The 15,265-nt window shown below is 30.1% G+C and overlaps 3 protein-coding genes across 9 annotated transcripts in view; 2 read left to right on the top strand and 1 right to left on the bottom strand.

The window, feature by feature from the left end:
- Window positions 1-4,697, top strand: part of LOC103310098 (baculoviral IAP repeat-containing protein 7) — a 31,710-nt gene extending 27,013 nt beyond the window's left edge. For 4 of the 5 annotated variants that reach the window (XM_008187246.2, XM_008187247.3, XM_008187245.3 and 1 more), the window contains exons 2-7: window positions 1,029-1,455; window positions 2,322-2,549; window positions 2,612-2,799; window positions 2,861-2,937; window positions 3,146-3,178; window positions 3,419-4,697. In XM_008187246.2, the coding sequence (XP_008185468.2) occupies window positions 1,029-1,455; window positions 2,322-2,549; window positions 2,612-2,799; window positions 2,861-2,937; window positions 3,146-3,178; window positions 3,419-3,866 (1,401 nt within the window). In that variant the 3' untranslated portion in view covers window positions 3,867-4,697. The remainder of the gene's footprint in view (window positions 1-1,028; window positions 1,456-2,321; window positions 2,550-2,611; window positions 2,800-2,860; window positions 2,938-3,145; window positions 3,179-3,418) is intronic. The other variant, XM_016806404.1, reaches the window with a different exon arrangement.
- Window positions 4,698-4,783: 86 nt separating this feature from the next.
- LOC100168545 (DNA-directed RNA polymerase III subunit RPC10) lies at window positions 4,784-15,149 on the bottom strand. 3 transcript variants are annotated; one of them, XM_029491514.1, is made up of 3 exons: window positions 14,903-15,133; window positions 14,560-14,763; window positions 12,155-12,451 (listed from the first exon to the last, which is right to left on the bottom strand). In XM_029491514.1, the coding sequence occupies exons 2-3, from the start codon at window positions 14,737-14,739 to the stop codon at window positions 12,272-12,274; spliced, it is 360 nt and encodes a 119-aa protein (XP_029347374.1). In that variant the 5' UTR covers window positions 14,740-14,763; window positions 14,903-15,133; the 3' UTR covers window positions 12,155-12,271. The 3 variants fall into 3 exon arrangements, with proteins under 3 accessions (XP_008185471.1, XP_029347374.1, XP_001943300.2); XM_008187249.3 differs by lacking the exon at window positions 12,155-12,451 and adding an exon at window positions 4,784-4,979 and having other exon boundaries at window positions 14,560-15,149; XM_001943265.5 differs by having other exon boundaries at window positions 14,560-15,133.
- LOC100159652 (baculoviral IAP repeat-containing protein 2) lies at window positions 7,208-9,503 on the top strand. Its single transcript, XM_001944122.5, is given in 6 exon segments — window positions 7,208-7,583; window positions 8,461-8,679; window positions 8,742-8,929; window positions 8,991-9,067; window positions 9,277-9,319; window positions 9,321-9,503. Coding segments are annotated over 6 exon segments (909 nt in total). The 5' UTR covers window positions 7,208-7,240; the 3' UTR covers window positions 9,360-9,503.
- Window positions 15,150-15,265: the final 116 nt, after the last annotated feature.

Genomic DNA, 15,265 nt, shown 5'->3' with positions numbered 1-15,265 from the left:
TATATATTATTTACTTATAAACTGTATTCAATTTAAAAATTAAACTATAGACAAGTTCTTTTTTATTTTTCCTATATTGGTGTCTGCTTATATTTTAATCGAGCATTATTAATTCCATTGTATTCTCCTACAATAGTAATATTTCTGTTTCAATCTAATGTTGCATAATTTGAGTGATTTTTTATTCAATAATCAGTCAATATTTCATGGAATATTTGTCATTTAAATTTTTATCTTTGGAAAAGACCACAAGCCGTATGTATGTGTTTTTCACGTAGCGTTATAATAACCTCTTTCCTATTATTATTTGGTAAAGCAATATTTACATTTTCAACTTGAAACCATGCAATTGATTTTAAATTGTCAAGGAGAACATTTTTATGTGCATTTATAAAATATTAGATGAAATGTTTATTAATTATTAATATACATATTTTAAGTTTGGTTTGATGGAGTATTCGAAGTGTTAACTAGAAATAGATCTAGCCAATTTATATTCCAGTCTATATATTAAATCATCTTGAATCGTAAACCATTGGTGCATTATTAGATTTTTGTACACTTACATTTTCAGAATAATCTTGTGGTTTATACGATATAGTACCTAATTCTTTATTTTTATATTATATATTATATATTAAAAGTTGGTCTTTACAAATACTTTGCCACTTAATTCATAGGCGCTTCAAAACCGTCATGGCGAGGTTGATAGTTAATTTGTAGGACAGATCATTTCTGGAATGCAGTCCATGTGAGTTAAAATATAACATATTGCATGTAACAAAAGTCTGGGGAGGCATCTGCCCACCCTTCCAACCTGTAGAAACAACGCATAGGTCCTGAAAGTGAAAGACAGTGTACAACCAGTTTTTCCATAAATCATTATCTCCTATATTTAGTAATGTGAAGTTCATAAATATTAAAATAATAATTATTTATTTTAACAAATAGTACCAATTTTTTTTGTTGAAGTACATTTATTTTGGAAATGTTGACTAATTGATATTTACCTATGTTTTTCTTTACAGATGACGCCATCCCCAAATCATAAACCTGTCTCACCGACGACGTTAGCAAATATTTTAAAATTTGAGAAAAACATCATCCACATGTCAAATGGATGTCCGATAATTTTGAATACATCATATCCTATAACTGAATCTGTTTCTGATAATCCAGTACAGCATATATCCAGACCAATGTCTTACGAAGAAACACCTTCTTGGGATTTGACTACATACGAAAATCGCTTGAGAACGTTTTATGGAGTCTGGAAATTAAATTTTATAACACCTGACCAAATGGCCAAAGCTGGATTATATTATTTGGGCATACAAGATCGTGTTAGATGTTTGTATTGTTCTACAGAATTCGACTATTGGCAACAAGGTGATGATCCGGTTATTGAACATAAACGGCAGTCTCCACAATGTCCATTCTTTAACGATTCTTCTGGTAAATATCAAATACCTACATAAATTTAATACTTTTGTAATCTGATATGAAACTTAAGTCGATTTTAAGATAAATATTTTGTGTGTTTAATAACATAACTACAACTGAACAACAATCATATAAAAGAGAGAACTACTCCATTCACTGAATGCTGATTTCTAGTTAGTTGTAAAAAGTTGAATTATTGTTGTTAGCTAGAATTCTAAATACCTATTTGGATATAGGATCAAATCTTAGTACTTTTATTTTATAATAAAAATGTAAAATACCTAATTTTTCATGTTGCTCAATGCTTATATTAGTTTTACTAATTATACTGCTTTATTCACAAGAAACGGGGAATCCCTAATTATTTAATGCTAACTACGTTTAAAATTGGGAGTACTTTTTATGATTTAGGTTTAATGGTGGGTCATTAGCTCACAAATATTTCTTAAGTTATGGTTAATGAAACAAATAAGATCAATTCTTTCTGAATGTTGTTTCTTGTTTCACATTAAACTAGTCAGATGAAATTATATCAATGTCAAAGATACTGTAATAAGTAATAAATTTGTGTGCTAGTAAAGTTAATAAGTCAATCCCTTGGAATACATAGTTTTATTTATGGATTATGATCTAAAAGAATCTAGACTCTAGGGCTTGGTTAGGATGGACCAAATATTACAAAGAAAATTTAATAATAAGACATTTAAAAAAGAAATATTACATAAAATGGTATTTTAATTTTAAGTATAATAAAGTAAAAGTTAAGGACATCACATTTTTTATAAAGATATAAATATATAGATAAAAAAAATGTAATCAGTACTATTGCATATTGCTTGAAGCCTTGAAATAACTAATTATTTTAATTGTATTTTTAGCTGGTTATGATGTTTGTGGTATTTATGGTTCTGCTCCTGATATCCATAATCATGAGTCAAAAAAAGTTCAAGACTTTTTAGATTCTGTGGGTATTCTGTACCAGATCAATCCACCTAAGCACAGAGATTTTGCCACCCTAGAAGCACGATTGAAATCTTTTGAAAAATGTTTGATACCATTAAAACAAAATATTCAAACTCTATGTGAAGCGGGATTTTTTTATATAGGTAAGATGATTATATTTTACTATGCTAGTTCATTTCTCATATTAGTTTTTTATTTTTTTCAGGAAATGGTACAAATGACCAAATGCTTTGTTATTACTGTAGTCAAGGTCTGAAGGACTGGGAAGAAAATGATGAACCGTGGACGGAACATGCAAAATGGGCCCATAATTGTAGTTTTGTGTTATTAAATAAAGGCAAACATTTTGTTGATAAAGCACGTGGCGTGAAAAGCACAAAATTCAACCCAACGGTAATTTAATAGTTTTGTCAATCACTATGGATGCAAAATTTACCTTAAAATTGTCTTATAGGAGTTATTCAAGCTGATTGCTGAACATAAGGATATGTCTATTACTGAGAATAATATGAAAGTAAATTCGACAAAAAGGTATGTTTCTTGAATAATAAGCCTAATTATTTAATTAGAAAAGCATTTTTAATTTAAATGCATTTTAAATATATTTTCGTTCAATAAATCTGAAAATTAAAAATTTGAATCCAGTTAAATATTTAATTTAAGTCATTAAAATATATTATTATATTCCAACATTTATATTACAATATAAATTTCCTTTTTTTTTATTTTTTTTTATCAGGATTCACATTGTCTGCCAACGTCATACACCTAGGTATTACACCTTGAATTTCATATTTTGTGTATAATTGTAGTTAATTAGTTAAAGATTTTAATGCACTCAAATTTGTTTCGATCATATTCATAAAATGCATTTTCATTGCTTGTAACTAAATTATTATTTGAATATACCGCATAATGTTTTCTTTTACTTTTTTTCAAGCACAATATTATAAATATTAAATATATGTTAATGAATCTAATTTTTTTTATTTTACATGTTTTGTTTTTATAGACTTGATCAGCTTGATCAGATTTCAAACCAACAATGTAAAAGCCGAGATCCTTCAACAGTTCCCGATTCGATGTTGTGCAAGATTTGCTATAAAGAAGAAATGAAAGTGGCTTTCATACCTTGCGGTCATGTGATTGCCTGTATTCAATGTGCATTGACACTCGAACAGTGTGCTGTGTGTAGACAGCCGTTCAGTACGGTAATGAGAGTACACTTATCAATGGACGAAGAAAACGTCAAAGATATCAAAGATCTACCTTGCAATTCATCACAGTGTTCAAATGAACCATTAGACCCAATGCTTTGCAAAGTATGTCATAAAGAAGAAATGGCTGCGGCATTTATACCCTGTAGACATGTTTATGCGTGTGTCAAATGCGCGGCAGATATGCACGAGTGCCCGGCGTGTACAGAAGGTTTCTGTGCCACCATACAAGTGTACTTATAGGGCCTGTAAAATTATTGCGAAATTGTGAGGTGGAAAAACCATTCTAGTCTTTAATTCTAATTTGTCTAATTAATTTTACTTTTAACAACTTAATAATGAAAAAATGAAATATAATAAGCACCATGGGCTAAATTTTACTATGTTGTTGTGTTGTTAGTATTCTTGCAATGCACAATATTCATAGCAAATTATGAGACTGATTTCCTTAGAAGATAGTACATTAATGATCCTCAATTATGTTATTTTTTTTTCTGTAAAAGTACTTTGACATATAATTTACTATCAAAATTAAAACTACAAAATTACAAACTGTGTTCTCAATCTTTTAATAAATTTAAAGTGTGGTTAACACTATTAAATTGGGATATTTTATATCGGCAGATAGAAAAATGTATTTATGTGTCAATTTCCTTTCATAATAAATATAAAATATTTGTGGGTCAGTTATTTACTTATTCTGGATAAAAATGTAAACATAAGCGATTGTAAGACAAATAATATTATGTCTATACAGGTATGAAGTCCTTTAACCTTTTATGATAATTTTAAAATCCAATTAATTGTTGTTTGGTTATATATAATCGTAGAGCTGTCGTAAGGTATTTTTTTATATTGGTTTGATTAATTATTTTTTATTTCCATATTTTGCACTCAAGTTGAATAAATAAATCAATTATAGTTCTTAAGACAGATACTCCCATGTACAGTTTCTTTGTAAATAAACATTTTTTGTTTTTTTCTTATTGTTGTTATTAAAAAAACAACAATTATTTAGTGTTTTAACTATAAAAGAATAATTATAGAATAAAAATCTAATTTTAAAACTACAAATCATGTGTTATTTATTTTACTATATTATTGATATTAATTAGGTATTTTTTATAATACTTAATAATCAAAAAATGCATTACAATATATTTTTTTGTCAACAATTTATTCTCGCCATCTATGTCCACAGTTACAGCATTTATAGAAAACAGTCATAGGTTCATCTGCTGATCTAGTTTGAACTTGTAAAAAGTATGCTCGGTCATGAATGCACGAATTACAAACTACATCAATTGAATCCACATTTTCCCAAGCATTTTTTCCTCCCAGAACTGAATCTATTTCCTAAAAAAAATTGTACAGATTATAACACTAGTTATTTAAAATCATAGTATTTAACAAAATTGAATAGATTGTGTGTAAGCCAAAATAATAGATTTGTTCAAAAATAATGCATATATTTTACTGTTTTATTGGGAAATAGTGGTTGAATGACAATATTAAGGAATATTGTTGGGCAATGATTTGATTCAAAGACATTAATTGAGTTAAGGTAATATTTCTATAGTCGGGCCACTATAAGAGCACTACTCCTTCGCTCATCCAACTGATTGAGCTCCGTGGTATTTCTCACCAAGTTGCCACCGTAAATACAAGGGAATGCGCAAGAACGGACAAATTTTGGTTGCCGCCCAGAAGCACTCTTATGACGGCCCGAGTATAGACCCTAGTATTAATCTGAAGATAATTGCCACTTATAGTCTAGACTGTATAAGGAAAACATAAATTTAAATATAATGTAAAAACAAATTAATTTCTTTTAATATCAAACCAACTTGCTTGCAGTAACATTTTAACCGCTAAAATAATTATCAATTAATATTTGAACGTAAGTTTTATGTATATGGCGTTTGAACTACTCTTGCCTTGACATATTATTTTATTAACAACTATAAAAGATGGGAAAACTAAAAAAAAAATATTGTCAACTAGCTAGGTTTATAGAACACAATCGGTATATTGTTATATAAATATATTAAAGTATTGACAATTTTATTGTCACTGATTTATAACTTAATATAACGTATCTTGTACAGTAAGACCAACTCTTTTATGGCAGGGAGGGAGGGGGCTCATATTTTCTCCTCATTTGAATTGAGATTTTCCCTACACCCATCTGCTAAGTTGGTATATTTGCAAATTTCTTGTTATTACTATAAATGTTCATCAATATCTATGTAAGTAATATTTATTTACAGAGATTCACAGAGAAAAAGTATTACGCACATCCCAAATGTATCCATACAAATAAATTAATATTGGATTTTTTAAATGTACTTCAGCGTTAAGGACCATGCTTAAAAAATTATTTAGAGTTATAGGTACAAAATTAGTTTAATGTACAGTAAAAGAAGTTGGTTCTTATATTTTTTCGCGACTTATCCAATATATTTGGAAGGAGGTGGCTAAGCCCTCCCCAGTTGTGCATATTATCCATACATAAATTATTAATTAAAAGATCGTCCTTTCCTAATGTTCTTCGAGTACAAATTATGAATAACGCTATGCGTTCCACGAAGCAACAAATTTATCACGTAAATGTAGAATATTTCAGATACCTTATATTACTGCACATTTTATGATACGGGATATCACTTATTTTAGTTTTGGAGGGAAAGTAATAGTATAATATATTATATAGTAAATACTATTATATTATGTTATGGGAGGGTAGTAATTTTTGGTGAAGAAATTATCAGTACTATCAATACTTAAATTATTGCAACACACCAACATCTTAGGTTTGTTCTTAAAATAGTTTCTAAGTGTAAAGTGTTATAAAATATTCAAAATATTAAATTGGTGGGATTTACGAAAAGTTGAAAATAGCGCTATCTATCAGTTCGTTCTTAGTTATTGGAAACAAAATCCGACATGTTTTGCTTCACATAATTCATAATACTTCTTCTGATAGGGCATCTCTATATAGTATATACTCTATGACTGGAAACCTTCGACCCAACGTGGATATATATGTATATATATATCCACCTTGCTTCGACCATTTAAACTTAGTTTATATGGTCGAAGCTGGAAACGAACAATAGTGCTCTGCATACTGAAAAGATCCAAATCTGTTACCAGGGGTACGAAACTCAGTGAACTGGCCGAGTCAGGCGATTGTGGCCTTGAACACGGTTCCAGGGGTGCGTGGCACACGTGAAATAGGGAATGGTAAACAGGCCGACCCCGCGTAACGTATCCCGCCAAAGTCTTGGAACCGTTATCATAATATTGGTCACCATGGGTCTAACATCATGTTGGTGCGTGGAACCGTTTTCATGTTTTTCGTAGGTTCAGACTTCAGATCATAGGTAACCAAGACCCCAATCAGCTGATCGAGGTTCGCTTCTAAATTGTTCTTTGCTGTTACGGAAAGTCAACGACACGAACATACAATAGTCAACGAGCGATTATAGCGCCATCTATAGCTTCCTACACTGTTCTATTACTATATATAGTGACTAAATTTTAGTTTACACAATTTTGTCGCCATGATCGCCACGATCGCTCGTTGACTTTCCAATATAACAGATCTCGATTAAATGATAAAGGTTCATTCCCAGTCTACTCCTGTTTATCAAAGTCCGTGGCCCAGTAACAATATGGAAATTCCAAATTTATCAAGACAAATGTCTTACGAAGAAACACCTTCTTGGGATTTGACTACATACGAAAATCGCTTGAGAACGTTTTATGGAGTCTGGAAATTAAATTTTATAACACCTGACCAAATGGCCAAAGCTGGATTATATTATTTGGGCATACAAGATCGTGTTAGATGTTTGTATTGTTCTACAGAATTCGATTATTGGCAACAAGGTGATGATCCGGTTGTTGAACATAAACGGCAGTCTCCACAATGTCAATTTTTTAACGATTCTTCTGGTAAATATCAAATACCTACCTAAATTTAATACCTTCGTAATCTGATATGAAACTTAAGTCGATTTTAAGATAAATATTTTGTGTGTTTAATAACATAACTACAACTGAACAGCAATCATATAAAAGAGAGAACTACTCCATTCACTGAATGCTGATTTCTAGTTAGTTGTAAAAAGTTGAATTATTGTTGTTAGCTAGAATTCTAAATACCTATTTGGATATAGGATCAACTCTTAGTACTTTTATTTTATGATAAAAATGTAAAATACCTAATTTTTCATGTTGCTCAATGCTTATATTAGTTTTGCTAATTATACTGCTTTATTCACAAGAAACGGGGAATACCTAATTATTTAATGCTAACTACGTTTAAAATTGGGAGTACTTTTTATGATTTAAGTTTAATGGTGGGTCATTAGCTAACAAATCTTTCCTAAGTTATGGTTACCTAATGAATCAGAGAAGATCAATTCTTTGTGAATGTTGTTTCTTGTTTCACATTAAACTAGTCAGATGACAATTATATCCATGTCATAGATACTGTAATAAGTAGGTACTAGATTTGTGTGCTAGTAAAGTTAATAAGTCAATCCCTTGGAATACAGTTTTATTTATGGATTAGGATCTAAAAGAATCTAGACTCTAGGGCTTGGTTAGGATGGACCAAATATTACAAAGAAAATTTAATAAGACATTTAAAAAGGAAATATTACATAAAGTGGTATTTTTATTTTAAGAATAATAAAGTAGAAGTTAAGGACACCACATTTTTTATAAAGATATAAATATATAGATAAAAAAAATGTAATCAGTATTCAGTACTATTGCATATTGCTTGAAGCCTTGAAATAACTAATTATTTTAATTGTAATTTTAGCTGGTTATGATGTGTGTGGTATTTATAGTTCTGCTATTAATGAAAAAAAAAATTCAAAAAAAGTTCAAGACTTGCTAGATTCAGTGGGTATTCTGATGCAACCACCTAAGCACAGAGATTTTGCCACCCTAGAAGCACGATTGAAATCTTTTGAAAAATGTTTGATACCATTAAAACAAAATATTCAAACTCTATGTGAAGTGGGATTTTTTTATATAGGTAAGATGATTATATTTTACTATACTAGTTCATTTCTCATATTAGTTTTTTAATTTTTTCAGGCAACGGTACAAATGACCAAATGCTTTGTTATTACTGTAGTCAAGGTCTGAAGGACTGGGAAGAAAATGATGAACCGTGGACGGAACATGCAAAATGGGCCCAATCCTGTAGTTTTGTGCAATTACATAAAGGCCAAAATTTTGTGGATAAAGTACGTGGCGTGAAAAGCACAAAATTCAATCAAACGGTAATTTAATAGTCTTGTCAATCACAGTGGATGCAAAATTTACCTTGAAATTGTCTTATAGGAGTTATTCAAGCTGATTGCTGAACGTAAGGATATGTCTATTACTGAGAATAATATGAAAGTAAATTCGACAAAAAGGTATGTTTCTTGAATAATAAGCCTAATTATTTAATTAGAAAAGCATTTTTGATTTAAATGCATTTTAAATATATTTTCGTTCAATAAATCTGAAAATTAGAAATTTGAATCCAGTTAAATATTTAATTTAAGTCATTAAAATATATTATTATATTCCGACATTTATATTTCAATATAAATTTCCTTTTTTTTTATTTTTTTTTAATCAGGACTCACATTGTCTGTCAAAGTCATACACCTACGCCGGAAGCTTTTCTTTGCAAAATTTGCTTCAAAGAAGAGGTTAAAATAGCGTGTATCCCTTGTCTTCACACCATTGCATGTATTGAATGTGCATTAACACTCAAACAGTGTGCTGTATGTAGACAGCCGTTCAATACGGTAATGAGAGTACACTTATCAATGGACGAAGAAAACGTCAAAGATATCAAAGATCTACCTTGCAATTCATCACAGTGTTCAAATGAACCATTAGACCCAATGCTTTGCAAAGTATGTCATAAAGAAGAAATGGCTGCGGTTTTTATACCCTGTAGACATGTTTATGCGTGCGTCAAATGCGCGGCAGATATGCACGAGTGCCCGGCGTGTACAGAAGGTATCTGTGCCACCATACAAGTGTACTTATAGGGCCTGTAAAATTATTGCGAAATTGTGTGGTGGAAAAACCATTCTAGTCTTTAATTCTAATTTGTCTAATTAATTTTAGTTTAAACAATTTTATAATGAAAAAATGAAATAAAATAAGCACCATGGGCTAAATCTTACTATGTTGTTGTGTTGTTAGTATTCCTGCAATGCACAATATTCATAGTAAATTGAGAGACTGATTTCCTTAGAAGATAGTAAATTTACAATCCTCAATTATGTTATTTTTTTTTCTGTAAAAGTACTTTGACATAATTTACTATCAAAATTTAAACTACAAAATTACAAACTGTGTTCTCAATCTTTTAATAAATTTAAAGTGTGGTTAACACTATTAAATTGGGATATTTTATATCGGCAGATAGAAAAATGTATTTATGTGTCAATTTCCTTTCATAATAAATATAAAATATTTGTGGGTCAGTTATTTACTTATTCTGGATAAAAATGTAAACATAAGCGATTGTAAGACAAATGATATTATGTCTATACAGGTATGAAGTCCTTTAACTTTTTATGATAATATTTTAAAATCTAATTAATTGTTGTTTGGTTATATATTATAATCGTAGAGCTGTCGTAAGGTTTTTTTTTATATTAATTTGATTAATTATTTTTATTTCCATATTTTTCACTCGAGTTGAATAAATAAATCAATTATAGTTCTTAAGACAGATACTCCCATGTACAGTTTCTTTGTAAATAAACATTTTTTGTTTTTTTCTTATTGTTGTTATTAAAAAAACAACAATTATTTAGTGTTTTAACTATAAAAGAATAATTATAGAATAAAAATCTAATTTTAGTATGTAAGACAGATACTCCCATGAACGTAAGTGAACGACTAGTCCCGTCACTAGCTGGTTATGATGTTTGTGGTCTTTTGGTTCGGTTCTAATCATGGTTCCAGTCATGAGTCTAAAAAGTTCAAAACTTATTGATTCTATGGGTATTCTGAGTGTAGGAATTGGACTAAAAGAATAGGAATGCAGGGGACATGACAAAATTGTCATGGCAGGGGATTGGTGTACTAACGGTTCGTTAGTACATTTATGAACTAAGTCGATACCCTCCGTGACCCAAAACGGTGATTGGAAATAACTGCATTTCGATGGTATTACATGGTATACTTCGGTGCTAAGGGGGTGTGCTGCCGTTAGTATGCTCCGGAGATGACACGGTGCCTTTGAGTGCCTTTATATTACCTCTTACGTGGCATTTAAAACAGAAAAGTTAATAGTGCACTCGGTATTAAAAGGAAGGCGCTTTCAGCGCTATCTACTGTACGTGCCGGCGCAACACAAAACGATAGTCTTATGAATACAGACGAAAATGCGTTTAAAATAATGGTTAACACATTCACAGACTTCAAACAATGTGTTTAATGATATGATTCAAAACAGTTTAATTAACTATAGTAGAGTAATGTACAATATAATATAAAGGCTAATAGCGTCAAGCCGGCAACGCCTATGGCACGGGTACATATCATCGGCCAGTGCTACATGACCTATGGCTACTATATACACTATCAACTCCTTTCATATAAACGGCAAACGCGACTCGCAAGCACCCTGGTGAATATCGTATAAATGAAACAGACGCCTCGTTATACACGACATTGCTAATGCCTATTAGCGAAAAACTAGTTTTGCACCAGACAGCATTTTGTAATGATAATATTATAATAGTATTATAATAACGTTATACTAATATTATTCGTTATTAAAATGTTATAATAATATTAATAAACAAGAAATTGCTGTCTGGGTAGTAGTTCCTACTAGCGACCTACTAGTTCGAATAACATATTATAAGTAATGGCGTTTATGCTACCCACAGGGGTACTGACGTGCTCTAATGGATATAACAATATATGTATTAATTAATTAATTAATATATTAACATATTAATACTTATATGCAGTGCTCGAATTGGGAATTATTAAGTAGAGGAGCTCAATCCAACAATTTATAAACTGCGTTCCAAGTGCAAAATTATTCAACGCAGCTCGTGGGGGACTCCGCCCCCCCACACCCCCCTTAACCAATTCCTAATTTCTCAATACAACATTTCACCTTAGTTACACAATTTTCTACTCCAAATTTCCAAATATAAAATATTTAACTACCTATATGTGCCTATGTAACATGTAAGTGAATATGGATTTATATTTTATATTCATATTTTATTTTTCGAAATTTTTATTGATAGAGATAATTAATTTTAGTTTTAACAATTTAATAATGAAAAAATGAAATATAATAAGCACCATGGGCTAAATTTTACTATGTTGTGTTGTTACTTGTTAGTATTCCTGCAATGCACAATATTCATAGTAAATTGTGAGACTGATTTCCTTAGAAGATAGTAAATTTACAAACTTGCTAAATTTAGTGTTTTAGCTATAAAAGAATAATTATAGAATAAAAATCTAATTTTTAAAACTACAAATCATGTGTTACTTATTTTAGTATATTATTGATAATAATTAGGTATTTTTTATGATGCTTAATAATCAAAAAATGCATTACAATATTTTTTTTTGTCAACAATTTATTCTCGCCATCTATGTCCACAGTTACAGCATTTATAGAAAACAGTCATAGGTTCATCTGCTGATCTAGTTTGAACTTGTAAAAAGTATGCTCTGCCATGATTGCATGAATTACAAACTACATCAATTGAATCCACATTTTCCCAGGCATTTTTTCCTCCCAGAACTGAATCTATTTCCTAAAAAAAATTGCACAGATTATAACACTAGTTATTTAAAATCATAGTATTTATCAAAATTGAGTAGATTGTGTGTAAGCCAAAATAATAGATTTGTTCAAAAATAATGCATATATTATTGATTCTAGTACAGAATACAAATGCATATATTTTCCTGTTTTATTGGAAAATTGTGGTTGAATGACAATATTAAGGAATTTTGTTGGGCAATGATTTGATTAAAAGACATTAATTGAGCTAAGGTTATATTTCTATAGTCGGGCCACTATAAGAGCACTACTCCTTTGCGTATCCAACTGATTGAGCTCCGTGGTATTTCTCATACTCTATCACCAAGTTTCCGCCGTAAATACACTGGAATACGCAAGAACGGACAAATTTTGGTTGCCGCCCAGAAGCACTCTTACGACGGCCTGAGTATAGACGCTAGTATTAATCTGAAGATAATTGTCATTTATCGTCTAGACATTATAAGGAATACAATGTTACAATATAACATTTTAACCACTAAAATAATTATTAATTAATATTTCATTAAAATATTTGAAAGTAAGTTTTATGTATATGGCGATTGAACTACTCTTGCCTTGACATATTATTTTATTAACAACTATAAAAGATGGGAAAACTAAAAAAAAAATATTGTCAACTAGCTAGGTTTATAGAACACAATCGGTATATTGTTATATAAATATATTAAAGTATTGACAATTTTATTGTCACTGATTTATAACTTAATATAACGTATCTTGTACAGTAAGACCAACTCTTTTATGGGGGGGGGGAGGGGCTCATATTTACTCCTCATTTGAATTGAGATTTTCCCTACACACATCTGTTAAGTTGATATATTTGCAAATTTCTTGTTATTACTATAAATGTACATCAATATCTATGTAAGTAATATTTATTTAGTAGATTCACAGAGAAAAAGTATTTCCCACATCTCATATGTATCCATACAAATAAATTAATATTGGATTTTTTAAATGTACTTCAGCCTTAAGGACCATGCTTAAAAAATTATTTAGAGTTATAGGTACAAAATTAGTTTAATGTACAGTAAAAGAAGTTGGTTCTTATATTTTTTCGCGACTTATCCAATATATTTGGAAGGAGGTGGCTAAGCCCTCCCCAGTTGTGCATATGATCTTGTAACGAAAAAAATACAAATTAATTATAATTTACAATAGGTATACAGTTTGTTTAAATTGTAATGGTCTTATACATACATCTAATTTATTATATATTAAAATAGTCTTTTTATAATTCCTAATTATAATGAATAAAAATTTAAAAAAAGCAAAAAAACAATCAATTTTAATGTATTTAATAATATATCAATTATATATCTTTTTTGTATTAGGTGATATTACTCTAAGTTTACTTAAAAACATAGAGCAAATGATTCTGCGTAAATGCGTTTTGTACATGTTGCGCGTGGGCCAGAGGGAGAAAACAAATAGTGTGCTGACGTCCTCCTAAGTGCACAGTAAGTAGCTGAAATTAGTTATATTAACTAGGTATAGAGTTTCTAGAGTGTGTATATAAATCCAATTTGTCAAAAATGTTTTTTAAGGACTATTGTCTCTGATATACTATTACAGTCAACTCGCGATATAACGAATATCGATATAACGAAAATCTTGATATAACGAATAAAACTACCGGTCCCTTGAAAATATCGCGGTATAATATAATTTCGATGTAACGAACTTTCGATTTAACGAATTTTTTTCTCGGTCCCTTGAAATTCGTTATATCGCGAGTTGACTGTATTTTTAAAATTAGTTTGTTAGTGTTCATGAGATTAAAAATATAATGTGTCATCATGAATTCCATGGGTCTTCAAGTTTTAGCTCTAGCTCAAACATATTTTGGATACAGTTTACTCTCTAATGATGATAGACTATATATTTTATATGGATTTAACCATTAATACTTAGAATTTTAAGAATTCAGTTAGCAACTTTAAGCACAAGCATCCTTTTCAATTTAGTTAAATTTTAGACTTTAGTATACAGAAATTTAATGACAATTTTCAATAGGATTATTTTCATCAATATTATATTCTGAATTGTTAGATGATAATAATGAATAGTTATTACTTTTAGTTTGTAAAACGATCGGGAGGCAAGCATGACGTTTTTGATTGTTGAGAAGTACGGACACACTTGACATTTCTGTCTCATCTCTCCCAAATACTCGTCCAAGTGAAGAATGTTTGAGCAATTTGGACAGAAGTCAATGTAGAACATGCTACTCTCGTTTACCACCTTACTGCTCATTTTGAAAACTGAGTATTTCGTTTTCTTAAAATTCAAATAAAATTGTACACGCTAATAATTATAGGTGCACTTAATGAATCATTAATAATGATCTATAGTCTACGGTACGACGGTTCGATGGCACGCTGATTTAAGTCTATCAGTTACTGTACTAGTGTACTACTGTCTTAAATCGTGTGGATAGCTGGTCGCTGAATAGGTACCCCTATCTCGTTGGGTTGGACACTGGACAGTCGTGGATCGCAATAGTACACTGCAGCTTTATACTTTGGTCTTTGACAGGACAACTGCATAGACAAGGAAACTAACTACTATTTACTGGAGACTGGAGTACTGGACTACTTAATTACTAAAGTTTCCATTTCGGTGGCTTATCAGCTTAATGTCAGCCCCCGGTTTAGATAACACGAATCGTGATAAAAATCCAGTTACGATGATACCGTTATTTTATGACCATGGTTACACTGGTAATATCATCTAATTTATGACCTTGGTTTTCATGGCGAAAAAAAATTACTTACGTTTA

This window comes from Acyrthosiphon pisum, chromosome A3 (genome assembly GCF_005508785.2).
Source record: "Acyrthosiphon pisum isolate AL4f chromosome A3, pea_aphid_22Mar2018_4r6ur, whole genome shotgun sequence".
In the NCBI taxonomy this organism is placed as follows: domain Eukaryota; kingdom Metazoa; phylum Arthropoda; class Insecta; order Hemiptera; family Aphididae; genus Acyrthosiphon; species Acyrthosiphon pisum.
Note: the sequence above shows the minus strand (reverse complement) of the source record. Positions and strands in the feature narration are given on the sequence as shown.

Coding starts and splice junctions, on each gene's coding strand:
- LOC100168545 (XM_008187249.3), bottom strand. CDS start 14,739: ATGAGCAGTAAGGTGGTAAACGAGAGTAGCATGTTCTACATTGACTTC. Junction 4,980..14,559: donor GATCGTTTTACAAACTAAAA/GTAATAACTATT, acceptor AATTTTTTTTAG/GAAATAGATTCAGTTCTGGG.